We start from the raw sequence: 27286 nt of genomic DNA, 5'->3' as shown, positions 1-27286 counted from the left end.
TAGCATGACCAAAAGACGTCGATTTGTATACTAACGAGACAATTAAGAAAAGCTGAAACTTTGTGATTTGATATTCAATTTCAAATTTCATGGAACTGACGTTTATTTGATCAAACTTCATGATTTAAATGACTTTCATAGGAGGTGTTCGGTTTGCAAGATTGTATCCCGAATTAAATATGTAGTGTGTTTGGTTTATGAGATTCAATTCCATAATTCAATCCTAGATGGATAATCATGGGATATTAGTACTCCCTCCGTCCCGGCTAAGATGACACATTGCTTAGCCGGCACGGGATTTTAAGAGTTATTGGCTAAATTGTTTAATTGGAGAGAGAGAAGGTGGGTGTAATTATAAAGTAGAGAGATAAAGAAAGATGGATATTTTAATAGGAGTGATAAAAAGTGGTTGAGTGTATTAATTGGAGAGAGAAAGTTATCAAAAAAGGAAATGTGTCATCTTAGTTGTGACAAACTAAAAAGGAAAACGTGTCATCTTGTGGCACGGATGGAGTAATAGTTAACCCCTATGACTAAAATAATATCACAACTCAATCCTAAATTGCATCTTGGTCTTATTTTATCTATCAAACCGAACACTACCATAGTATACTCCCTCCCTCCGTTTCACTATAGTTGAGGCGGAACTTTTGTGCATAGAGTCTAAGAAAGGGATGTTGGATGTGTTAAATAAATAGATAAAAAAGTAAGAGGGAGGAAAAAGGTAGAGAAAAAAAAATATAAAGTGAATAAAGTAGAGAGAATAAAGTAAGAGAGAGTAAAGTAGGAAAGATGAAAAAGTTACCCTATATGAAAATGACTCAACTATGAAAAAACTTCCCGAAATGGTAAAATGATTCAACTATAGTGAAATGAAGGGAATATATATTTATCACCAGTTATGTCCTATGAGAATGAAAAAAGTGAAAATTAATAAAAGTATTGGTGAAATGATTTCTTTTAACTAATGAATTAATCTCACATTATCGATGGTGATAGAGAAAAGGATGAAAACCAAAATCAATATAAATATCAGTACATGATAAATTGAAGTTCAGGAAAATGGGAATAATTTAAACTGATCGATTATTTATTTTGATGGGTCACTTAATTAGAATATATGTATTGAACATTTTATATTTCAAATACTCAATAATGCATTTTATCAGCCGAGCCCTTGGGCCATTGGGCCCAAACCAATTTGACAAAATTAACTTCACTTATTTCTCTCTATTTACGTGATTTTACATAACTGCAAGGGAAATTAAATGTTCAGATAAAGTTGGTTATTTTTCATCTCGACACAGTTTGCAATTGCGTAGGGTTTCGTCCTTGTCATCACTACCCACAACTGCTCTTCATTCGCCGGAAACCATCGGACTGTGTATCTCCGCCGCCATGCCGCAACCACTTCTCTCCACAATTCCACGTTAATCAATATTGAAATTGGATTAATTTTTGTCTTTGTTTTCTGAAAATCAATTTCCCCAAATCAATTTCATTCAATACATTTATATACTCTATTTAAAACAAGTGGAGTAGTATATAATCTTCATTCTATTTCTATTAGGTTCACACTCCATAGACATTTCTTGATTTAGCGAAAATAGACAAATTAGCGAACTGGTATTAGGGTTTAGTGGCGAAGTTTTACGGAATTGGGGAGTGCAGTGATGGGGGGAGAGGATCAGACATTTAGGGCAGATTTCTCTAGTGAAGGAGTTTCTAGGCTTCGTGGCGTCGTCGAGGAGAAGCTCAAGGAGTTCATGGGTGATTACACCGATGACACTCTCGTGGTAGGAATTGAAGTTTATTGGATAATTTAATTGACTGTTGTTATCGGAACTATGCGTGTTTGGGGATTATAGATGCAAACTCTGTACTTGGCTTGTTTCTAATGGTTATTCGAATGGGTTGGATATTGGTAGGACAAAATGTGGTGCATTATGCATGAGAAGTCATTGATTACTCAATCTCGTGGTCAAACTGGTGCTTAATTGGAACTGTGTTTAGTCACTTATGGTGGTTATGTTTTCTTTCAGCTCTGGCTTGATTATCAATGTCATCTAGGTTCCGTTATTTTCTTTGAATAAAGGTGCATTTCTATTAATGGCCATTAGGGACTTCTTTCCTCGGCGCTATATGCAATTCTCGCATGCAATCTTGGCACTTTTTCCAGATTCTAGTTTCATTCATGACACAGCAATTTCTTTTACAATACCACTCATGGGCTTATGATCTCATTTTTGCGTTGTGACAACATATATACCATTACAAAATTTGAACTGTTGTGTTTTTTTAGTTTTTATGCTATTTGATTCTGATTGTGTCCACTCATACCCCCCTCTCTCGCTCTGTGTTTCTTTATTGCATATACATATTGCTGATCTCATATAATTTGTATTCCAGGAATATGTGATAGTCTTGCTAAAAAATGGTAGGAGTAAGGATGAAGCAAAGAATGAGCTGGATGTCTTTTTAGGAGATGACAGCGACTCTTTCATATCTTGGTAAGATTACTTCAGTTTGCATTTTATGATGATATGCATCTGTTATAACATTAGTGCTTTCTAACCATTTGTGAACTTTTTTGCAAGGCTATGGGACCATCTGGGATCTAATTTGAGTTCATACGTCCAAGCACAAGAACTTCAACCCGGAGTTCCCAAAGCAGAACCTTCTGCGGGAGATCAGCCTGGGAAAACTGGATCTGATAAGATTGAATCTGTAGCTGATAAAGGGAACTACGTTGAAACATATGGGCACCATAAAAATCGGGAAAATAAAGGGCATGTAAAGGGTGATAATGACGAAGCCCCCCTTCCTCGAAAGTCCGTGGCCAAAAATGTAAATATCAGAGATGAAGATCAGCCTAGTGATTCTCAATCTAAACCACGTCGTTTTCTTCAGTCAACAATTCATAAAAAAAGAAGGCGAAATGATGAGGAACAACATCAAAGAAAGGTGACATTTTCATGCTTTTTGAACAATTTTAGTATGTACCTTTGCACTGGTAATGTTCTTGTGTCTTTGTATGTAAGATATTTCAAAGGGGTCTAGAGCATTATTTGGTTTTGCAGTTTTGCACTTCATTGCTCTTGCGGTCAGTTATAAAGTTGGTTTAGTGGACCTTAGATATATTGACCGTATTCCTCGGTCTGCACTCTTCATATTTTGCCTCCCCCTCTGCTATCTATTTGTACATATTTTATTTGGTATCTGCATATTTCACCATCTGGTATGCACCTGAGAAGTAAATCCCTTGAAGGAAAAGAAAGTAATTTAAATAAAACATTAGTCAATGATACATCTGTGTTATGTTGCTTGAGACTGTTTGTACAACCTGTGACATTGTATCTGTCATTCTGTTGTACAATCAGCGTTGTGTATTTTCTGATACTATACAAACAATCAAAATAGTTCTCTTTTTATTTTAGGGAATAAAGGAAGATGAATGCTGTTGGTGAGCATTAATGTATCACTGAATATAAACACTCAAATGAATCCTTTCTAAAGAGTTGTGTGCAATCTAAGAATAGTGTGTAGTTTTCTCTCTTTCTTGTCTACATCAAGTACCTTGGCTTCGCAATATAACTAATTTATGTAGTACCTTTACATTTATTGAATTTCGAGGACTCTAGTGATGAAAAGAGCATGCGCACATCATGGGATGTATCACTATGGTTCATTAATACCACAGACTTACTCTTGGTTTCTTCTGAATCCTGTGAACTTTGATGTCTTAGGGTAAGTACTCTCTGCATCTATCTCCCAATTTTATCATGTACCTCGTTCTGGGCAAATGAGCTGTACTAGTTCCGTTCTAATCCCTTACCCTGCCTTTCGAGTGAGCTTTCTTCAGTAGTGAACAATGTTACCAATTGGTGGTTATGGTGGGTGCCGGTGGCAGTTTTTTAGGATTCTGCCACCACCACCCAGTGGCCTGGTGGTTTTGATGTAGTAGTTATGATGTGGCGCCCGCATATCCTAATTCTTTTTATTAATAATTGACCCAAGAGGACCTTATTGAGAAGTTATGGATGAGTTCTTTATCCCAAGATTCATAGCTTCTCTTCACACTTTCCCAGTCTTAATCCTTTTAATTTCTCGTCACTTCTCTCTCTGTTCTTCACTGACGCCCACTGCAACATCGGGTGACCACATGCTGCATCAGTTCTTTTTTGTTATTTTTTTTTGCGCAGTTGCACACAGTGTGAGCTTTTTGTTTACAAATTATGTGGTATTTCATGTCTTCTTGTAATTAATTATACTTCAGGTAAAATAAAGAAATTATCTATTTATGTATTTTGGTCTATGACTTTGTGGCTCAATATTGTGTTAGAACTTAAGTTATGCTCCCTCCGTCCATGAAAAATAGTCTCATTTTTCCATTTTGGGGTGTCAATGAAAAATTCTAATGTCACAAATGGAGACTTTCTCATACTTCATCCACTTTTTCTCCTCCTATCTCTTACTTTATCAATTTCTCATTAAACCCGTGGGTCCAACTGTCCAACAAGGGGCCTAATTTTCAAGGACGGACGGAGTATAGTGTTAAATTTAATTTATCAATTTCCGTACTTTTAACATCTTGATCCTTAAACTTGTAAAATATTTAACATTTACGCTGCATGCATCCACCCTTGATGAATTTGGTAGCGAACATTCTTCTCTAGAATCCATTACTTTGTCATTTGTGCAATGAGCTTCTTGGCTGAATTTGACAACCCAGTTGCCTTAGGAACCAGACACGGCCCTTTACAAAGTAAGGTGTACCTTCTATCATTTGGGCTATAATTATCTGTAATTTAGTATCTTCGTAGTAGATAAGACTTCATTGAGCCTGACAGAAGTAATTCCCAGCTTAAGAAAAACTATCTAAAAGCTGACATTAACAACTGTCTTGGAGCCATAATCTTCTACGATTCTCTTTTAGGAAAAGATGGGTCGCATGTGGAGAAGAAACTCATTTTTATTGTTGCTTTGATATAGAAACTGGTCTTTGTGTGTTCCTTGATCTTTTATCTTGAAAAGATTTTAAGTCCCTGTGGTGCTTTTCACTTCACTTATTTGTTGCTTCAAATTGGCAGAGAGAAGTGTCCCATTCAACTGTTAGTGCCCCAAAAAGACTACTGCAATTTGCTGTACGTGATGCTGTTGCTACTTCTAGGCCACCAAATGCAACAGCAGAGCCTTCACTCAAACGTCTACGCTCTGTGATTTCAACAACGGAGTCATATGCAGAAGCACGCCCTCAGAGGATTCGTCACGCTTCTATGTCTGTGGCTATTAAAGCTATGGCTGAAGCGGTGAAGGATGTCACTAAAGTTAGGCCTTCCCGTAATGTGTTTGATAGGCTTGGTAATGCTATGAATGGCCCAAACACTAGCAGTCACCGCGAATATGGAGGTGTTGCTGAAGATGCTGTTGATGGAGATTTTAATGTTGAGATGGAGAGTCTTCACTCTTATTACCCACGAGATGATATCAGCATGCTACATGAAGGGAACATGTCATCTTTTCAAGAAGTCCTGGATATTGATCGGGGATATGGCAGAGAAAATTATGATGAAAGGGGACGGGAAGGCACAGATATTTATCCATCAGGATCATCTAGTGGGAAATGGGTAGAGAGCTCCTTGAAGTTTCAATATGGTGCTGCTGATCACGATGATGGAACAGCATACAGATCACGTAAAGATATTATTCAACCTGCGGCAGTGCATAGTGCAATCCTCACGAATTCTTCTTCTGTAAGCATGAAAATGAGAAGACCTCAATATCAGGAAGAAATAGAGGCAACTGAGATGGATGATCATGAAAGAATGAGAGGTGCTGATACAAACTCTGAAGTGTGGTTGATGAAAACAAACAACAATCATACAGTGCCTTTTAATGGAAATGTAAGAAATTTAACTAAATATGTGCAATTTAATGGAAATGTAAGGAATTTTGTTTTGTTATTAACCTGTTTCCTCTGACTTGCTTTCTAACAGGCAAAGCCAGATGCTACTGTGCTCGAGTCTGAAAGGAGTCAGGAACCAAGTGGTGAGCCTTCTATCGTTCCTTCCGTTACATTTTTCACTCTATATCTTTTCTCTAGTTCAGTGGTATTCTTGGTCATAGATGATATATCTCTTCCGATGCATTACCAACTTGAAAAGAATTGCATCTTTTTCATGCTATTGTCCTCTATCTTAATCCTTAGTGTATGCAGGTCTACGTAACACTGGTCCCCCAGCCGAAGACGCTGATTCCCGTACCATCTTTGTTAGCAATGTAACTCCTTCATATTAAGCCCCAAATTTTCTTTTTGGTGGGTTCTGTCATTACATTTTTTTCTAATTTCCTCCTTTTTTGTGACCAACACCTTGTAGGTTCATTTTGCTGCCACAAAGGATAGCCTTTCAAAACATTTCAACAAGTTTGGAGAAGTCTTGAAAGTTATCATCTTAACTGATCCAGCTACTGGGCAACCAAAAGGGTAAGGTGTTTCTGATGCTTAATTCCCTTAATTCAGTTTATTGTATTTCTAAGTAGTTATCCTTATTCAGATCAGCATATATAGAATTTATGAGTAAAGAAGCAGCTGAGCTTGCTTTGTCTTTGGACGGCACATCCTTTTTGTCACGCATTTTGAAGGTATGTAATTAAGAATAATACAAGTTTTAGATGAATGACTTGCATAATGGTTTTTTGAAGCTGGGATCAGCTTCTTGCATGGATTTTTGATTGTGTGGTATGCCACTAAATGCTTAGTTGACTTATTTTACTTGAAGCCTAACCTTACAAATATTCCTAATATGCCACTTAAGTTGTTTGCTGAGGGCCTAAAAAGAGTGTGATGGGTATGTAGATGCGCATAGGTTTGCTACTTTACTTGAAAAATGTTTTCACAGTTAGTTTGAACATAAAGTCGTAAACATGGACTAATAACACACATAAGAACATTTTTTATGTCTTTATATGTTATTTTAAAGATTATGTAAATAAACATGTATGCACATTACACTGATATTCATAACATTAATGTACAATGTAAAGAAGCATGATTTGAAGTTGATTGTGTTACAACTATTTCCCTAATGTCTGATAATGATGTCAATTGTCACTGACTTATAGAGATTTGAGATACATTATCTGGAAGAGTTACTATTTTGAACTTACACTTTATCTTATCTTTAGATTGTAAAGAAAACCTCTGCTCAACCTGATGTTGCATCTGCTATGACATGGCCTCGCGTTGCACGGGCATCTCCTTTTGTTGTTCCAAGATATGGCAGAGCTTCTTTCGCTAGAGGTATGCAATACAGGGGTGGTCGTGTACCTATGATGCTGGGTGCAAGGAGTTTCCAGTGGAAGCGAGGGTCTGACTCAACTGTGACCGAGACTTTAGGCCAGGCATCCAACAGCATGATTTTATCACCAACTACACGTAGTCTCACATATGTCAGAGCAGATGCAAAAACAAATGTGAGTTCAGGTTAAATTGTTTATAATTCAGCGCCGTGCAGGGATATTTTGAACACCGGCATTGTTTTTGCTTGGTCGACATGATCAGCCAAGTGCAGAGATGCATGAGTTGAGGAATAATATCCGCTTTACATTATTATTACAGTGAAGATTGGGTGATTCTGGGCGTTACGGGAACAGAACGACCTGATTTTGTGAATATTATGGACTGAATGCAGCCTAGACATTATGCCCTCAGAATGTTTTTGGTTTTGCACTTAACCTTTTATCATCAATTGAATACGAATTGAAAAATGAAAAATGAAAATAAATGAAAAATGTTTGCCGAATATCTGCTATCACTTTCTACAATTGTGTTCTTTTCGTAATATTTTCTCTTGTAACTGATTTTATTGTTAAATGGTTATATTCGTTACTTGTAGACGTAGTTGAATTAGTTGTCTAATTGTGACAATAAATAAATAAATCTCTCATAGCTAGAATCTCATGTTCATTAATTTTTTTTCGTTCTTATTCTTCTCGCCGTCTTCGACACCATTTTCGAAATTGTGCAATTATATAAACCCCTTAAACAGGATTGTATCATATTCATATGCCAATCACATATGGTGATGTAAATAGGTAGGTAAGATCTCCCATCATATATAACATAAAATGAAATTATCAAAATGGAGAGAAAATTACAATTATGAATCCATATATTAACCTCTAATGCATGTAGAGGGTAAAATAGGATATTAACGCAGTCGCGACAGCAGGCAACGCAGCAACAGCAACAGCATTGCTGCTAAATATGACTGGGGCGGGAGCTGGCGTGTCTGTGACTGTGGAAGCAGCAGCAGCTGCTGCGGCAGCGCTCATGGCTGAGGCGGCAATGAGGAGGCTGCCACAAACGATTTTCTTCATCGTCATTTTTGTCGATGAAGAAAAGCTGCTGCCTAGCTCTCCTCATCGAATGATATTCCATTTTTATAGTGGTTTCTGATTCTAACTTAATTTTGGCAACATCTACCATTAGTTAATTTGAATGTTTTCATGCGATGCTCCTTTCATATCGGCTAATCTCATTTAATTAGGGGTCACAATTTGTTTTTGAACTTCATGTTTATAATAGAATAAGGGGTGAGTGAAATTGTATTTAAATTTACTATAGTTGCGTTGTTTTATTTAATTTTTCTCATATTTGATGAAATCTCGGTTTTGCTTTATGAAAGAAACTATACAATTACGTTGAAGAAATGGAAGTTGAAATTTGCTAACATCACATTATATGTTAAATAATTGATTTAATATGATAAAATATTTCAAAATCAACTACGTCTTCTTGGATTGACTTCTAAACGAATTTGATGTAACAAATCAGATATGAATGCTGCAAGTTCAGAAATATTGTGGTTCTTTTCCTGTTTCTTGAATGGCACGAATCAGGTCCTATTTTATTAATATTCATTTATTCGATTATATTTTAAAATAAAACTTTTACTAGGCTAAGTTTGTAGATTTGGCACCCAGAAAAATATGTAAATACTAATTTGCATATTATACTACTCTATCAATATTACTCCATTGAGCAACTCAACTACTAATAGTTATGCTAATTTGCTAACAGTTTTATTAGATCAAATAAGGTCAAATTTATAGGCTAGCTAAAACTCCATTAAATTTAAGAAATTCTGAATAAAACTCTTTTTGTTATGTTTGTCTGATTCAATTTTTAAGAACCGATTAATTATCCAATTGGATTAAAAAACATTCGAGTATTATTTTCCGTTTTGCATGGTGAATCGTTTGTTAACCAATCGAGCTTAGAGCTTAGAGCATTACGATGCAAGAAAATGGTTTCATTCTGGGGGACGAGAGACCGTATCGCAAGTATCCCATCCCCCCATATGTTCCTTGGACGAGTGATTGGAAGGGGGGATCCTTTCTATTTGATTCATTTTAATTATTGATGTTTATTAAATATTAAAACAATAAATACGAAATTGAACAAAGTTGATTATATCTAGAGAGAGAATTTATACTCAGAAGAATGAGTTGTGATAAAATGAAGCCCAAAATTGTATTATTTGTATATGAAATTGAAATAAATAAAAAATAAAAAAATTCAGGACGACTCTCGCTCGGTGCGCAATAGGCGTTGTCCCGACCGCCGTCCCGCACGGCAATGAGACGTCTCCCTATTGTGAGTGCTCTTAACAAAATTCGATCAAAAAAAAAGAAGCAAACACACCTGAAGGAGGATATCACATTTGCTACGCCAACTTTTATCACCACAATGCTAAACAATTAGCTTCTTTAAAATGCCAAACACACTTAATTTACAAAGTCTATAGATAAATCTGGGGGACATAAGTTATTTAAAAACCTCACAGCCCCATCAAAAAATGTCTTACAATTAACATGGTACTGCATTTTTACCACCTGTAACAACACCCCCAGTCATGTGCTATAAAAGATTGCAACTTCGGCGCAATCTCAATGTCATCGACAACAATGAATGTTTATTTTCAACCAGGTGTCCAGGTCTATAGAGTGCCGATATTGCATGGCATTCGTCATCTTGGTGACATGTTATGGGAAAATCACCTCTAAACCACACAATTACTACTACCCCACACATCGATGTAAATTTCATAGATTATTTCAGTCTTCGATACACATTCAAAATTCGGTATATGCCAACGAATCTCTGAACCTGGAACTGGATGCTGCATTTGAGGGGAAAACTATTATATCTGAAACCACCAAGAAGGAAGAATAGTTTGTTTTCAGCACCAGAAAATGGAAGAACTTGCAACTGAAAATTGGTTCTATTACTTAAAAGAAATAATTACTTGAATGTATTAAATCCACAAAAGATAATCCAAGGCGGTGATGAATTTATATACGAGTATTTTCCCCCAAAAAAAGTATCAAGGATCTCAAGTTTTATTACCGGGTATCTTAATCTTTTTTATAAAAGCCATATCTTCACATTCAGGCCCCTCACCGCTCATCCATCCTCTCATTAACTTTTAGTTTCAATAAGTATTTGTCGTGCCTTTGGCACTTCTGTTTGATACTCTGTATCTCTCTCTCACACACACATGGGCAGTAAGAACTTATTTTTCTTATAAACTCAACATGAAGCATAAATAACATAATTAATATCTTTAGCCACCATCAGCGTGAACAGACTAAAGTAACATCCTACTACTTTGTACTATCATAAAGAATTGTATATTTCTCTCAGAGCGAGTAAGCTCAGATAGAATCTGCTGAGTAGAAATCTTATCTGAAAATTAAGTTCTCTCAAACATCCACACCAAATAAGAGTTTAGATCTACATACCTTAATAAAAGCACTCTTACTCCATCAACTTAGTAGTTTTAAGCTGGATGCATGAGAGAATGATACAAAAAACCTGGGTTGTACAAGTTTATATATTACTAAAACTGAAGCAATATGAAAAAAACAATAAACTGAATTGGATTTAATAGAAATATCAAGAAACACAAATAACGCATAAGTCCAGTTACAAACAACATGTAAGGGGTTGAGGATAGAAGGATACCAACCCGGGCACTCTAGATCTCTCAAAGCATTGGTCATCTTAGCCGCATATTACTAAGAAAATCGGAGAGCCTAAAAGTACATGCAATGCAGCAAAACATAAGATGTCAATGAGTGGATAAATGGAGAAATATATTGATGAAATTGGTAACAAAGGAAGACATAGTATTGGATGAAATCAGGAATTTGAAGGAATCATAGAAACATGATTTATAATGTTTGGTGCGTTCAAGGAATGAAAGAATTGAATAATAGTTTTTGTCTCAATATTGATAATTAAAAATATAGTTGATATTTATCAAGATTAAATTATTTTTTAGCATGACCTTTTAGATAACCTTTTCATTTGATATTATTATCTATTGGTTTATAAGTATTCAATAATTTGCACTTGACACTTTACAAGGATACATATCTAAGGATGATAGAATATATTAGACGAATAATTTTTCTATTTTTAAGAAGCTGTTTTTGGTTGATTAAATTTATTTTATAAAAAAAAGTTAAAAATCACATTAGTTAATATCAAATTTATCTTAGTGATAACCATGTTCCCACAAAACACAATATAATTAAAAATACATGCAGATTATGAAAACAGTGTTGATATCAAAAGTTTATATTCATTCCTCTTACAAGAATACATAATACTATCATGGAAGGAAAAAATAGCTAATCTCATGCTTTTGGGAATGGGAATTCTTTCATAAGATGGCTTTTCAGAATGTCATTATATCAAGCATGAGACTAGAAATGAATGTAGAACAGTCATTCCATTCCTACGACGAAAAATAGGCAAAAATCAGGACAAGAAAAGGATTACCTAACATTTTTGGCAATAACTATATTTCCATCTTCCGCTCCAAGATGGCGAAGGGAAACTTCCTCAAGACGACCATCACGATATGCATGCTGTAAAGCAGAATACTTACTATTTATTAGATATAAACATATCCCCTCATCGTGTAAACTCAAAGTAGCAGTGAAGGGTAACTAATGTTACAATGTTAAATTCATCCTGTCTACACGAACCTACACCTTGCCTCAATCTCACACTCATGTTTTTTTAAAAGCAGTGCCTCCTCACACCCAGTCAAATTTCCTAAATAATTTGGAAAGGAAAAACATTCTCATCTAATATCACATCAGCAGTAGAGCACCATTTCTTTTTCAAAGTACCATCTTGTTTGGTACTTCACAACGTGGATTGAAATTTTTTTTCAGGAACTATTTAAACAAGGAACTCATTGTATCATACCAATTTGGTATATACTTAATCATATACCAATCTCAAGAGTCCAGTATCACTAGCCCTAATTCATAATCTTGGATGGCATAGGAAATTCTATCAACACTTTGAACCCAACTTTTCCAGCTTCATGATTTAAGGAATATCAACATTTTAACTATTTGTATCACTTTATTCACATCAGCATCAACATCTTGCAGCATAGGTGACAATGGCAGCATCCATATGATTATGTTCTCCAAATGCTCATTATTACCAATATCAAGTTCTTTAATTTGTATTGAAATGGGAGGAATCTAGAATTTCTCCAAGAAAATTTATCAGCCATGCATATTGATGTAGTCACTTCCCTTAATTTTTGACTAACCTTTTTGCAATTCAACAAAAGGAGCATTTTAGAGTACTCCAAAGCACCAGAAAGTGGATATATTAATTAGAATTACCCAAATAATCCAAGAATGACTAAATTAGAACTGCAGTAAGAATAGAGTAGTAGTGTAATAATGGTTGGATTTGGAAAAGTTAGGAGTTCCCATTGTCAAAATCCATCAGCACCCAGCAGAATACATAATTTATGTGCTCTACATCAAATAAGTCATTTTGGCAATAATTATAGTTGGCGTTCTGAATTTTCTGGCACCAGTTGGATGCTCCTCCAGCAGCAATAGTGTGCTTAGTTTCGTCGAGCCCCTCTCATATAACAGGTTTTTTTTGGTGGTGGTGTGTTAAGACCATAGTACAAAACTTTTAGACTTAATGATGTCAAAAGTCCAAATTTTATCATCAAGTTGAACAAGGAACACAAGAAATGATCATGTTGCAAAACTCTTCATGCTGAAAATGATCGAAAATTAAAAAGACAACATGTAAACGCACATGGCACAACCAAGGGTGCACTCACTACACTGCATCTAAAGTGGCCACAAAAAAGAACGCATTGAGTACATTTCATATCAACAACTCCTAAAGAAACATCGAACATTTTGCTAAATTATAGTGTTTCATATTTAAAATAAAGTTATACTTCAATAATTACAGTAGGACACATATACTTGTGCACAACAGCATAGAGAAACAATCATCTCTTTTTCAATACATGGAAAAAGTTCAGTCTGAACTGGTCTCAAGATAGCAACATATGCTATGAAACATGTGACAATGGGGAAGAGCAAAAGTCTATATAACTGTACTAAACACTCTTCAAAATGAAGGATTAGAAGAAGTTGGAGGAAAGTCGAGATGCAAAAATTGTATATTCCTGTCGCGTTGAAACAAGTATCCAATGAAGATGAAAAAACAATTATGCTATAATGTGATAGTAAGCTGTGTGTGTGTCTGTAAGTAGTAAGCAAAAAGAAATTTGATTGACATCTACAGTAGCAAAGATGCCAAAATCAATTCTCTGTATTTTCAAAAGAAAATCAGGGTACTTTTTTCCACTCTTAAAATTATGGCACCATTAAACCAACTTCCTGTAGCAAAATTATCTTAACCGCTAAAGCAACTATAGTAGTACTAACGAAATTTTCATAACTGATCTGTTAAAACACAAAACTACCCACAATATCTCTCGCTCTCAGGAAAGTTTAAGTTGGAAACTTATGCTAGAAGGCTAGTGACACACAGGTGAGTTTGCAAAAAGATAGTATACAAATCCAATTTGTAAGAAAGTTTCATCAATGCAGCAGACTTTCTGCATACCTTTTTTATTAATGGAGTAGGAGAAAATGCACGCACCTTATAAAAACAACTGGTGCCAAATGGGCAGGTCCCGTTCCCAAAGTCAAAGTGCTTGCAATCAATAGATCTGAAAGATGCTTCTTTTCAGTGTGAGGAATAGAAGAAAGCAGTAAAGCAAAGAGGGAGCTGCGCTGTACCTCAGCTTGGACTTGTAACTGTCAACAATTTCTTGCTTATCATCTTTTGAGGAATACCAAATGACACTAGGAATCACAAAGTATGAAAGCTTCCGACATATAGGGCAGGATCTTAATGCAGAATTAGCATCCATGCCAGATGATCGTGAAGTACTACGCCAATTCCTAATGCATGCTATACAAAATGGATGATCACACTCTGACAATATTCCAAATTTACGTTCAGCTACCGAAGGTTTTGAGAGGATCTTCTCAAGACAAACACTGCATTCTATTTCTTGACTATGTGTTAATGCTTCTAAATGTTTTTGCCTTTTTTCACATGTGTTCAAGTGTTCTTCTCTTTCTTGAGGCCTAAAAGGATGCAAGCAATGCTTCCCACAGGTAGGACAAAGATCCCCATGAACTCTAGGGCAACTCACACCATGTGGACAATCCCCGGCAGCAGCAAAAGAGCATATTGGTTGGTCAGCAGGATCTACATCCCTAAAGTCTGCCAAATCATCATCGCCTTGTAGAGTTACTAGATTATCACAATTCCCAGAATTCTCTCCCCATGCTGGTATACTAGGAGGATGAAGTGGAAAGTTATAAGATGACTGTTCAACACTAACACCAGTAAAAGCAGTGGAACCTAATGTCACAGCTCTAGTAGAAACCTCCTTGGCTGAAGAAAGCTCAACTGATGAGGATAAAGCCGGCGACTGTAACCGAGAAACTTTGATGTGATCATATCTACATCGAGTGCCATAAGCACAAACTCCTTTCTGGTAGAACGTACATATCTACAGTAATATGCGCATCCAAAATTAATTAAGTCATATAAAAATATTAAAATGGTCAATACTTCTAGCAGGTTAACAGAGACTCACATTATTAGGTGGGGCCTTCCAATCATGTGAATACTCACAGTGTTCCCCTTTTAGACATGCACCATTAGCAAAGAATTTGCAGAGAACCCTGAAGGAATAAAAATCATCATAAAGTTTTATTAACACAGTAATGGCTAAAGTCTACGACCACCAAGACGAAACTAGAACCTTATTATTAAGACACAGAGCCCTGAAGGAATAATAAATCACCAACAATCAGTTTAAAGAAGTGCTCTGTCAAGTGATGCAAAGGCTCCAAGATAAGTAAGTCCCGTTTAACAAAATAAACTTGATGCCAAGATGCATTAAAGGGTTTAGCATAAAGGTAAAGTTTCATGACTGCATGTGACTAACCACTCCATTAAGTATTCCAATGAAATCAAATTTCCAAAGGAAGATGACGATGTGTGTCATTTCTCAGTCCAATAAGGTGTTTGTAACTTCCTTCCTTATGATTGATAAAAGTTTTGTATTCGTTCTCTTTATTCTCAAGACAATAAAAGGAGAAGCGGATAATGAGCTAAATTATGGAAGTGATAACAAAAATTGTGCTATCTTGAAATCAATCATTAAGTAAGAGCAATAGTCCTAGCCAAAGTCCAGTAGAAGTTCAAGCAACTACCTCATTGATACAAGGGGAGGGAAATGCAAATATTCAACCTAGTTGAACCAAGTTCAGCTCTGAAAGCTTTATGTATCCATGAAAAGAGGACAAATGCCGTGACAAAGGCTTATCTAAGTCTACAACTATGCCCTTGAAGACAGAAGTATATATAAATAAACCAAAACCGAAGCATAAGGTCTTTACTACATTAGATATCTCATAACTTTTGTGGGTCTACTTCAGCAAAGACTTGGGACATTGTACACTCTAAAATGGAAAAAAGGTACATGGAAAATACCATACTAACTACCTCCATACAAACTTATTGATAAGGAAACTCATATAGCATATAAGGGAACAACTCAACTTTCAATTGCAACTTATAATTTTTCATAGCATGTATACAACTACTATATGCTGGAAAATATGCTCAGATCATATTCCGAAAGATCAGAACAGCAGGCTACTTTCAGTTGACAATCAATCAGCACACAGTGCATAATTTACAATCGAGTCTAACAAAAAAACCTTGTCCGGCTTGGATCAATCCTATTCCAATTTACATTATAGACCAATCAAACCTTTAAGAAATAAGCTCATGATATATGTATACTGAATAACTTTGGTTGACGAAGTAAATTTATTGCTGTTCTACTAATTTAATTAATTTTTTCCTTTTCTTTAAATTTATCTACCTTCCACTCAACCTAATTGGTATGAACGAATCCAAATTCAAGAAATCAATGAAGAGAACATCCAAATAGTTTCTATACAATCGGCGAAGGTGTAATTTATGGAAAAATATCAATTGGATAAAAAATCATTAGAAAATCAGAAGAAATAGGAGTAATTAATAATTCCAGATAATAGGATACGGTTTCAATATCTGCTCACCGTTTAGACATGCTGCTGCAAATCCTTTACAAATCTACGAAATTTTGTACGATAACGATGAGAACTTTTACTCGGTGAAGAAAAATTCGGCGATTCCGGAGTGAATTTAGGGATTTTGGCGGTTCGGATGTTGGGTGAGATGGTTGCCGCTATGGTCCTCCAAATTTAAGATTATATCTCCAAGGCCCCAAAACGTGCTAATATTTTATTTTGGGGAGAAAATCTGGAATAAATTACTAGTGGCGTTCGGTTTATTAGAAAAAATACTATTACTATTAAATATAATTTTGGATTAAGTTATGAAACTATTTTAGTCCTATAGGATTAATTATAATTAATTATCCCTTGATTATTGAACTGTAAGATTAAATCTCAAGAACCTAACACACAACATATTTAATATCGGGATACAATCTTGCTAAACAAATACCCGTAGAGTATTATAACTATGCCTCTAATGCAAAAAAATAATCCCTTAATTTTTTATTACTACCTCCGTCGCACATTAAGTGTCACATTTAGTTTGAACTCGTGTTTTAAGAAATGTAAAGAAAAGTGGGTTGAATAAGTTAGTGGACTAAGTCTCACTTTTATAATAAAATGCAAGTAGAGTTGGTTGGTGGAATGTGAGGTCTACTTACCATTTATGGTAAAAGTGAAATGTGACTCTTATTGTAGGACGAACCGAAATGGCAAAACGTGACACTTAATGTGGGACGGAGTATTATCTTATTTCTCTTTTTTATTCTCTTACATTATCATTTCTTCTTTTTTAGTAATAATAGTGTTACCACCTGTGCTATGCACAGGACAAAAGATTTTCAAATAATGAAGATATGTTAACCACCAAATATATATATTTTTAAAAAGAATATAGGTAAACAATATAAAAATTTATATATACAGAATAGACTAAAGTCTCTTTTTTATCCTTAACGTATGACGATTTTATGATTTTGGTCCAAAACATTATCTTTTGAATTATTTAGTCCAACACATTTGAAAACGGGCCGCAATCAGTCCATTTTGGACGGTGCCGTGTAAAACTAACGGTCAACGGCTGTTTAGCTGATTTTGACCGAATTAAACATTTAATTTAGAATTTTTAATTATTTTCAAAATAATTATTGTTATTCTAAAAACCCAATATATAAAGAACATTTCTTGATTTCTTCTTTCTTCTCGGCTCACGCTATATGCTTGCCTTCTCTAACCAAGATGCATCGGAGTGCATTGCTGAAGCTACAAAACCGATTCATCCTTCAATTCAACTCAATTATGTAACAAAGAAAAGGGTAAACATAAACCCTATCAAAGCAAGACAATCAATTGATTCAATTCACCATAAAAAGGCACAATTCATTCCAATTCAATTCAAACCCACACTACTATGAGTTCTTCAACTGAAAAAGGGATTACAATGTTGAGCAATTCATAAATGAGTAAAAATCTGAAAGAGAATGGTGAGGCGTGCGAGAAGAATGGTACAAGTCTCGCTGACGGCTCCGGCGAGGAATTGTGGGGGCGGTGTCGATTTTCCTCTGGTATGCGGCTCGACTACCACCGATGACGTCATCGTCGCACTCAGGCCCCCCTCCCTCCACCACCACTCCGACCCTCGCTTCCGTCTGCATTTTACTGATCGCCGACATATAATTAGTTTCCCTTATTAATCCAAGAACAGTGACAAGCGGCAATCTTCAAGGAAAACCGAGAAGAAAGAGGAAATCAAGAAGTGTTCTTTCTGTTTTGGGCATTTAGAATTACAATAATTGTTTTTGAAAATAATTAAAAATTCTAAATTAAATGTTTAATTCGGTCAAAATCGGCTAAACAGCCGTTGACCGTTAGTATTACACGGCACCGTCCAAAATGGACTGATTGCGGCCCGTTTTTAAATGTATTGGATCAAATAATTCAAAAGATAATGTTCTGGACCAAAATCATAAAATCGTCATATGTTAAGGACCAAAAAGAGACTTTAGTCCATAACATTATAAACAACACCAAAAAGAAATATGTACTTCTATCAAGATACTGTATCGAACCATTTCATATTCAATATATGTTTTTATACAATTTTAATATCTAATATAAGTGTAGTAATATTAAATAAAAGAAATAACAAAATAGGAAATATGTGGATGAAGATAAAGGAAAATATACTACTACATCCAAAAGAGAAAAAAAAACAAATAATTTGAACAAATAAATAGTTTTAAATTTCGAATTTGAAATGCTATTAGAGCTCAAATATACTCGACCCTGAAAGCTGATCCAACGAAATCAAGAATTTGTTAACCTCATCAACAACGTCCAGCGTGGGAGCAAGTATAGCATGATCTTGCAAACAGTTGCTCAAGTCTTTGGGATCCAAAGATAAATCTTTGAAATAATGGTTTTGAGAAAATATCCAACATTAGATAAACAATGTTAGAAGGAAAATGAATATTCATTTCACTATCATTCATCAAACGATTTTATACAGTTTTAACTTTTGATGCGAGAGGAATAAAATAAAACAAAATATAGGATAAAAAATATTAAAGACATTAATATTTAAGAATAAGATATACAAAAAGGTGAATGTGCACTTGCAATGGGTTTGAAGTACAAAGTACTACTACTATATTAACACTTTAGTAAATATACATAGCGTTAGTGTGCTAATAAATTTAAAATAATAACTAATAATTTTCAATTTTGTGTATTAAAATTATCAATACAAAGATATAATTATATCAATACAACATGTAAATTTAAATATCAACACAAATACATACGTTAAGATATCAACACAAGAAGATTGATAGATTTATGTATTTGTGTTGATATTTTTAACATACAAAATTGATATTAGTTATTAGTTATTACTGTAAACTAGTTAGTATTTGATCGCACCCCAATATATATATGTTTATGTTTCAAGTATAAACAAATATAAACATACAAAATGCTAATTAGTATAATGTTTTTCACATTTAATTAAAATGAAAAGAAAACATACATATTTTTAAATCATGTATAGTTAATACTAACAAATCATGAATATAAAATAATCATCAAACAAATTACAACAAACTAATAGTTGGATTGTATAAAAGATACTATCTAACATATTCATACTTCTCCCTTATCGGCTCACGAGTCGTATGATTTTCACTTATTAAATACAAATTTAAAATAATTCAACATAAATAAGAAATAACATCATTATATGCACTTTATAATAAAAAAAATGTATATCGTACCATCTCACTCTAAGTAAAGCATTTCGAAAAGAGATTATAGACATTTTTATTTCGTGAGTTGAGTGGAGAAAGAATAAAGATAAAATATTTTATATGAGTTATGAATTTACCGCACACAAAATATTTTAAAAATTACATTATACAAAAAAAGTCAAACAAATCAAAGCTTCGACACTCTCTTCCATTTCCCGTCACCAAATGGAAACCTTAAAACATAATCACCGCCTCTACCAAGCACAGTACCTAATGATAATTCAAATATTTTTTTTAAATCCACGAAATACATCAAAAAAACGACACCATCAACAATATCAAGTTCAATCTAACTATTTTACTGTCGAAAATCGCTAGAAATGATTATTTTCGAGGATAAGCAAACCAGAAAATTCAGTAAGTTACTAAATAGAGTATCCTCCAGAAACGGCACCACCAACACTACTCAAGCTCTATTCAACAGCGAACCTAGAGAAAATCGATCTCAAAAACACATACTCCCTCCGTTCCATAGTAATAGAGGCGTTTCATTTTGCGCACTTGTTTTGAAAAATTAACTATAAATAGTTAAACTGGAAAAAAAGTAAAGTAAGAGAAAGAATAATGCAGAGAAGAGTCTTATCTATAATATTCTCTCTCTTACTTTTAATTATTATCCACTTTAACTATTTATAATTATTTTTCAAAACGAGTGTGCAAAATGAAATACCTTTATTACTATAGAACGGAGGGAGTACTATTCTACTTCGAGAAGGTAAAAAAATTCTCTACATAACTAAATTTCAATTATTCAAGTGCTTGTGACTTGCTTAATTGAACTTAAAATCAGAATATATGGGGCTAAAATATTTTTGGGAATACAAACATATATCATGATATATGTGGGAAAGGTAAAATAATTTTCGTAGCATATAAAAATTGCTTGCAATTATTTATGGTTTTACATAGCAACCGTTTTACATAAGCATCACACTAAAAGCCCAATCTAAAGCCCAAATATTATACATAGATTAATATACCAAACCTACTACTTTTCGAAACCTACACCAACCAGATCGGCGCACCCAATTTTCTCTCCCTTTCTCACCGCCGTTGATGTGCGTGTTCCAATAGGGTTAGGTCAAGGCGGACTACTCTCGATCTCACATCGTCGTCTACGACTCTACGCTTAGGTAACTTCTCTACTCATTTCTCCCTAATTCCTTGCTTCAATCATTGCAGCTCGATTGATTTCGTAATTTCCCTCGATAGTTTATCGTTTTCTTAACTTTGTGTTTCTGCTGTTTACTAAGTAATTTTCGGCTTGATTTATGCTCACCTTTCATATTCTGTACCCAAATCTTAGATCTGAAGGATGTGTATGCAATGATGCAGTTTTTTTTTCACGATTTAGTATCTCTCTCGTCATGATGCCATTTTTACCTAATTTTAGTTCATCTTTACCGATCTGATGGCACATCTTGAGTTCCCCAGGACTTGATGTGTAATTCTACTAGTGATTGATGTTCATGTGCTGTCGATTACAACAAAACTTGATTTCATGAAGTTGTTATGGTTGAATTTAATTGATTAGCTTCGTCTATTCAGTATTAGTTCTAGTTTTTTAGTAATGCTTTTGATAAGTAAAACGTGTTGGAACTTTCCGTGCACTCAGTATTAATTCTCAGTTTTTCTAGATATAGCAATGGTCATATTTTTCAAGTGATTCAGATTGTTTTTTTTTTTCTAAATTTTTTTGGTGGTTTTTTGGTGATTCTAGGGATATAACAAATCTATCTTTGTCACTGGCCTATCGAAGAATGAATTTCATGTAGTTTATTTGAGTCGGGACATGTAATTTTCATAATCATGTCATTTTCTATTCATAATTTGAAATCAACATTGCAAATCCATCACATTTGCTTTGATGATTATACTTATTAAAGTGTATCATAAATTATTTTTGGATAATCATTTAGCTGGTATATGTTTTACATAAATAATGTGATTTTGGATATTCACCTCCAAGTCCACCCCCTCCATCCTCTTCTGTGCATGTTATACCTGGATCTCATATCCAGTTTTGCATTTTTTTTGCTTAAGTAAAACTTAAGAAGAATCGCAGGGCTTGAGATCTTGTTCTGGTATGTCTCTATATAACAACCTTAAGTGAATCATACTCCAAATGTCAAATACAGTTAATCTTTTTTTATCGCTGTTGCTTTCTTTTTGTGGTGATACTCTGTACGGTGAAAGCACAGGTGGATGTATATCTCTGTATGAGTTGTATTGTTTTTATTTTGCTTAAAATCTGTTTCTATTATTGATGCAGGTGCTACAATGGCAGCAGCAATCAGCCTCCGCAAAGGGAACACCCGGCTCCCGCCGGAGGTGAACCGCGTGCTCTACATTCGGAACCTTCCGTTCAACATCACGAGCGAGGAGATGTACGACATCTTTGGCAAGTACGGGGCGATACGGCAGATCCGCATCGGCACCAACAAGGACACTCGCGGCACCGCCTTCGTGGTCTACGAGGATATCTATGACGCCAAGACTGCTGTGGACCACCTCTCTGGCTTCAACGTGGCGAACCGGTACCTGATCGTCCTCTATTACCAGCAGGCGAAGATGGGGAAGAAGTTTGACCAGAAGAAGAAGGAGGAAGAAATCCAGAAGCTCCAGGAGAAGTACGGCATCTCCACGCCCAAAGATAAGTAGTATACTTCGTTTCATGTTATCTGGAAAATAGATAGCTTAGGAATACTGAATATGTGACTTTGTAGTATGCTAATTGAAGCAAACTTTACTTTTTTGTGTTAATAATGATATGGATTTCTAATTCTTGCATTTATGAAATTTTTGATGATTAATTTATCCATTACTGATCAAACAGATTCAAACTAATAGATAATGAATCACAATCTGTCGAGAATAAAATCTCTTTATTCTTGACAAGTAGGCAAACTCTTAATGCTAGTATAATTATTTATAAATCATTTTTGGTTTGACGATAACACAAATCATCTATGAGTTTGGATGTGTTGTATTGTGTTGTTTATTGCTCCATATTTTATACTGTTTGCAATAACCAATTACTGATATAGTATGCATTAAGAATTAAGATTATATGTTAAATTAAATGACAACTCGTTTGACCATTCCATAAAATAGAGGCGGTGAAATTAAAATATGTATAACCACTATGATTCAGTATATTTTAATTTTAGTGAGGAAGATGAGTGGAGATTGCAGTGTGATTTATTGTTCAAGTTTGTTAATTTAGTGATTTATTATTATTTTTATTTGTTTATATTCCTATTATTGCACACAATTACGCATGTCCTATATGTCTCTCTTTTATGTCGATATATATTTTTAATGTATATGTCATGGACACACAATATTTTGCACACACTAATTATTTATTCTTTTAATTAATACTAGTATTTTATAAAATAAGATACACTAAAAGCAGAGAGAGAGACAAAATCTAGTACTTGGTAAAAAAATGTATACCTTTAATAGTATATTTAACTAATCATAATTTAAAAATTTAACATATTTTAAGTTAGAGAATTGATATGATGCGGGACTTAATTTGAGCAAGTGAGAGTGCCAAATGTATTTCTCTCTTCTCACGCCTACTATTTCTTAATCTATTCTCTCACATACCGTCTCTCTCCTCAATCCAATCTCTCCCCTCCACCATTTTTTCCTATCTCCACGTTTCTCCATCATCCATTCTCTCCTAACTTTCTTCTATTCATATCAAATTCTCTCCGCATCCCTCTTGTTTTCTTTTTATGTTCTCACTTGCTTCAAATTTTTCTGCAAATCTCTTGGTTCTTTACAATTCAATCACCATATATGTTGATTTTAGTTCGTTAATTTCTTCTCTCTCCTCATCATCACACCTGAATTCATTCTCAAAATCAATTTATTTCTTCTTGATTTTTTGTAATCACAATTCCAGTGAGCCCCAGATGAATTAGGACGATCAATTATCTCAACTGGTTTCTTTCTCATTAATTATTTTCCAACATCATTAATTTATCCCTTGTTTTTTGGCGGTGCTCTTCTTCCCTCTTTTAATTTCTTTAAGCATTTCTCTGTTCTCGATCCAGACGCTCTCTTTGGAAAATAGAAAAATTTGAGAAACTGTAGGTGGATGTCAAAATTTAATCAAGTAATTTTGTTTATAAAATTTACTCATTGAGAATTATTCTCGAACAAAACCAGAAAAAATTACAATTTGAAACTGAGAGGAAGCAAAATTTACAGAAAAAATGAGGAATTGGGTATTGAAGGAGTGAGAAGAAATACTGGGTACTGTTGAAAAGCAGTGAATCGTGAATATACACTGGTAAACCATGGAAATTAGAAAAAGAAAAAAATGAAAGTGAAAAAAAATGGAAAAGGAACAAAAACCGGAGAAGAGGCGCTTTCAATTTCTGGTGGTGCAAAGCAAATTAGTTGAAAGAAGGAACAAAAAGAGAGAATTTGATATGAATAGAAGAAAGTGATGAGAGAGAATGAATGATGGAGAAACATGGAGATAGGAAAAAAATGGTTCAAGGGAGAGATGGATTGAGGAGAGAGACTATAGGTGAGAGAATAGATTGAGAATAGTAGGCGTGAGGAGAGAGAGAAATACAGTCGGCGCTCACAGTCGCTCAAATTAAGTTCCTGCGGCATATCAATTCTCTTTTAAGTAAAATCATAAATAAAACTTCTTTTTGTTGGAAAATACTAAAATTAAGCATATATTGAAATCATAGTTTAAGTTTCTAAGTCCAAACATTGGTATAATAAAATTCATTACTTTTTATCAAATAAGTTTTGAAATTTTTAAAAAATTGGAATATAGTGATGTATTTATATTTATTAAACGCAAGTTATATATCCAAAATAAGAAATTATCTCTAATAATAAGTTTATTAGTAAATTGGCACATGTAATTTAGTACTTAGTACACGTCAATCATAACCCAACATATACATCAATAATTTCTCGGTTTTTCTTCCATTAAATATAATCAATAATGTGTTTATGATTGATCTTTTGTACTACATGTCAAAAAGTGTTTTTATTGGTGTGTCTTTTGTGTTCAACTTTTATAATTGAAACTTAATTGATTATTTGAGTTTTTATTGGTATAGTAAATTATTATTATACTATATATTTGTGAGTTCACAACTTGTTATAATGATATTATTTCTATTTTATAAATGTGAATTCAGTTTTTAAATAATGCAATTATAAAATTATTTGAGCGTGCATCGCACAGTTAGTTCAGTCAAATACTTAATGCTTCTCTTTTAATCAGTAAGTTATAGTTTTAAGTTAGTTAAAGTATGTTTGCCTAAATTGTAACTAAAAAACAATTCTTTTTAAATTAATAAATTATAGGTTAAGTTAGCTCAAATATGTCCCTCCGTCCCATTAAATATGCAATATTTGCTTTTCGGCACATAATTTTATGTAGTGTTGTTTTGTGAGTTAATGAAGAGAGAGTAAAGTAAGAGAGAAGAAAAAGTAGAAAAAGTATTGCTTTTATTTTTAGAAGCGTTTCATTTATTGAGATAAAAAAAAAAAACGTTTCATTTATAATGGGACAGAGGGAATAACTAAAAAACAATAAAATTCTACTTGGAGTCCATTTTCAAATCTGGAATAAATAAGTCCGATAGAGTCAAATACTTAATGCTTCTCTTTTAATCAGTAAGTTATAGTATTATGTTAGTTAAAGTATGTTTGCCTAAATTGAAACTAAAAAACAATTCTTTTTTAATTAATATATTATAGGTTAAGTTAGCTCAAATATGTGTGGGCGAATTGTAACTAAAAAACAATATAAAGTTCTAATTGCTTAGAGTCCATTTTCAAATCTGGAATAAATAAGTCCAATAGAGTCGAATGTATAACAATTGTGAAAGATTTTTCATATATTTATACATGTATAAAACGCAAAGTTTTGCTCTTAATTGCAAATATTTATAAGTTTTAGATATTTCGTTAAATTTAGATATTTTGGTGGGCTAATCAAATAATCAATTCAATTTATAAATATGGCTGTTACAAATTTAGTCACCAATTATAAAAATTATTTGAATAAATTCATCTAATTATATTTCAATTTTCATTTGTAGGATAAGCTGTTACACTAATTAGAGTGATAAATGTGGCTTGGAAGTTATCTTCATATGGGTTTATAAATTTGTTGCCGTTACAAATTTTTAATAATTGTAATTTAATCTCAATATTTCAATAATAAACCCTACATATTGATCAACCATGAAATTGGGGTTACACGAATTAGAAGATCTGTAACTTTGTAACTGCCACATTATTACACATTATTAGGAATTGTATGAATAATAATTTAATGTAAATTTAACGCACTATAACTTCTCTATATTTTTTTTGCCTATATATATTTGTGTCATTCACTAGCTTATTACTCACATTCTCATTAATCTTTTACATCACTGAATTTTCTACGAAACGAATTTGTTTTCAGTTGATTCTCGGAAGGGATCAGCTAAGCCTTTTCCTAAGACATTTGCTCCTACACCAGTCATAAATTAACATGTGTGCGCTCTTTAAAAAAGTAAAAAATAAATTAAATATTATGTGGCATCTCTCCCTCCTCTCACACTCCACACTCCGCTGAATTCAACAGTTATTTCATCTTCCTCACAACTCTCCACCACCTCTGCCTCTCTCTCACCCCCCCTTCCAAACTAGTGATGATTTGTATCTATTCCGAGTGTTTGTAGGTGTGGATAAGTTGATAATGATAGTGATAAAAGGAATCTTTGGGGTAACTTTCCGGCAGATAGTAGGATACGCAGAGGGTTTTGACGTGATCCGTTTGAACGAGGTCGGGCATTCTGGAGTCAGGGACACCTTTTTGACGGAGAGGAAGGCTCTGATCTTAAAGGCAGTGTCGTATATTTAGATGAGATTGGTTAGATCCTCATCGCAGGTGATCGAAATCAAAGCGTCCAGATCATCCGCGAGCAATTGGCACCTCAAACTCACCGATGATCCACACATCTCCCTATCTTCACCAACAGCTCTTTAATTTACGAATTAACACGAGTATTAAAATCAATACAAAACCTAAATCTGAATCAATTATTCTATACAATCGAGATTTGGCCGCCGTGATAGCGGAGCTTGCCGTCTGAGTGGCGGGGGAGAATCCGACCGCCGTAGCTGCAGAGAAATTTGATGGAGTTGGGAGAAGGAAGTGAAGATCCGCTGGTGCACCGCCGGCTCAGCTGGCGTTTTAGATTTGTGGGGAAGATGAAATGAATGTTGAATTCAGCGGAGTGTGGAGTGTGAGAGGAGGAAGAGATGCCACATAGAAATTAATTTATTTTTAATTTTTTCAAAGAGTGTACACATGTTAATTTATCATTGGTGTAGGAGCAAATGTCTTATGAAAAGGCTTAGCTGATCCCTTCCAGTTGATTCTTGCTCTTTATCAATAATATCTTTTTATATTTCTCCATTTAACACATTCTTTA

The 27286-nt window shown here is 34.1% G+C and overlaps 4 protein-coding genes across 7 annotated transcripts in view; 2 read left to right on the top strand and 2 right to left on the bottom strand.

Moving 5' to 3' along the window:
- The window catches only part of LOC125201222 (60S ribosomal protein L31-like), a 66246-nt gene that overhangs the window by 36591 nt on the left and 2369 nt on the right, over window positions 1-27286 (bottom strand). The gene's annotated exons all lie outside the window — the stretch shown is intronic.
- Window positions 1277-7802, top strand: LOC125201216. Of its 3 annotated transcripts, XM_048099241.1 has the most exons (10): window positions 1277-1796; window positions 2410-2510; window positions 2598-2964; window positions 5091-5903; window positions 5997-6048; window positions 6218-6279; window positions 6378-6484; window positions 6555-6642; window positions 7186-7473; window positions 7619-7802. In XM_048099241.1, the coding sequence occupies exons 1-10, from the start codon at window positions 1674-1676 to the stop codon at window positions 7619-7621; spliced, it is 2004 nt and encodes a 667-aa protein (XP_047955198.1). In that variant the 5' UTR covers window positions 1277-1673; the 3' UTR covers window positions 7622-7802. The 3 variants fall into 3 exon arrangements, 2 of the variants coding, with proteins under 2 accessions (XP_047955198.1, XP_047955197.1); XR_007172855.1 differs by lacking the exon at window positions 7619-7802 and having other exon boundaries at window positions 6560-6642; window positions 7186-7322; XM_048099240.1 differs by having other exon boundaries at window positions 7186-7802.
- On the bottom strand, window positions 9756-16672 carry LOC125201219 (E3 ubiquitin-protein ligase makorin-like). Of its 2 annotated transcripts, none has more exons than XM_048099243.1 (8): window positions 16525-16672; window positions 15027-15114; window positions 14155-14939; window positions 14015-14084; window positions 11852-11940; window positions 11030-11100; window positions 10807-10879; window positions 9756-10211 (listed from the first exon to the last, which is right to left on the bottom strand). In XM_048099243.1, exons 1-6 carry the CDS (start codon window positions 16533-16535, stop codon window positions 11064-11066), a joined length of 1080 nt encoding a protein of 359 aa, XP_047955200.1. In that variant the 5' UTR covers window positions 16536-16672; the 3' UTR covers window positions 9756-10211; window positions 10807-10879; window positions 11030-11063. The 2 variants fall into 2 exon arrangements, with proteins under 2 accessions (XP_047955200.1, XP_047955199.1); XM_048099242.1 differs by having other exon boundaries at window positions 11034-11100.
- Window positions 20786-22598, top strand: LOC125201221 (splicing factor 3B subunit 6-like protein). Its single transcript, XM_048099246.1, has 2 exons — window positions 20786-20941; window positions 22081-22598. The coding sequence occupies exon 2, from the start codon at window positions 22089-22091 to the stop codon at window positions 22467-22469; it is 381 nt and encodes a 126-aa protein (XP_047955203.1). The 5' UTR covers window positions 20786-20941; window positions 22081-22088; the 3' UTR covers window positions 22470-22598.

This window comes from Salvia hispanica, chromosome 1 (assembly GCF_023119035.1).
Source record: "Salvia hispanica cultivar TCC Black 2014 chromosome 1, UniMelb_Shisp_WGS_1.0, whole genome shotgun sequence".
NCBI lineage: Eukaryota > Viridiplantae > Streptophyta > Magnoliopsida > Lamiales > Lamiaceae > Salvia > Salvia hispanica.
The sequence above is the reverse complement of the archived record's forward strand: the minus strand, read 5'-3'. Positions and strand labels throughout refer to the sequence as shown.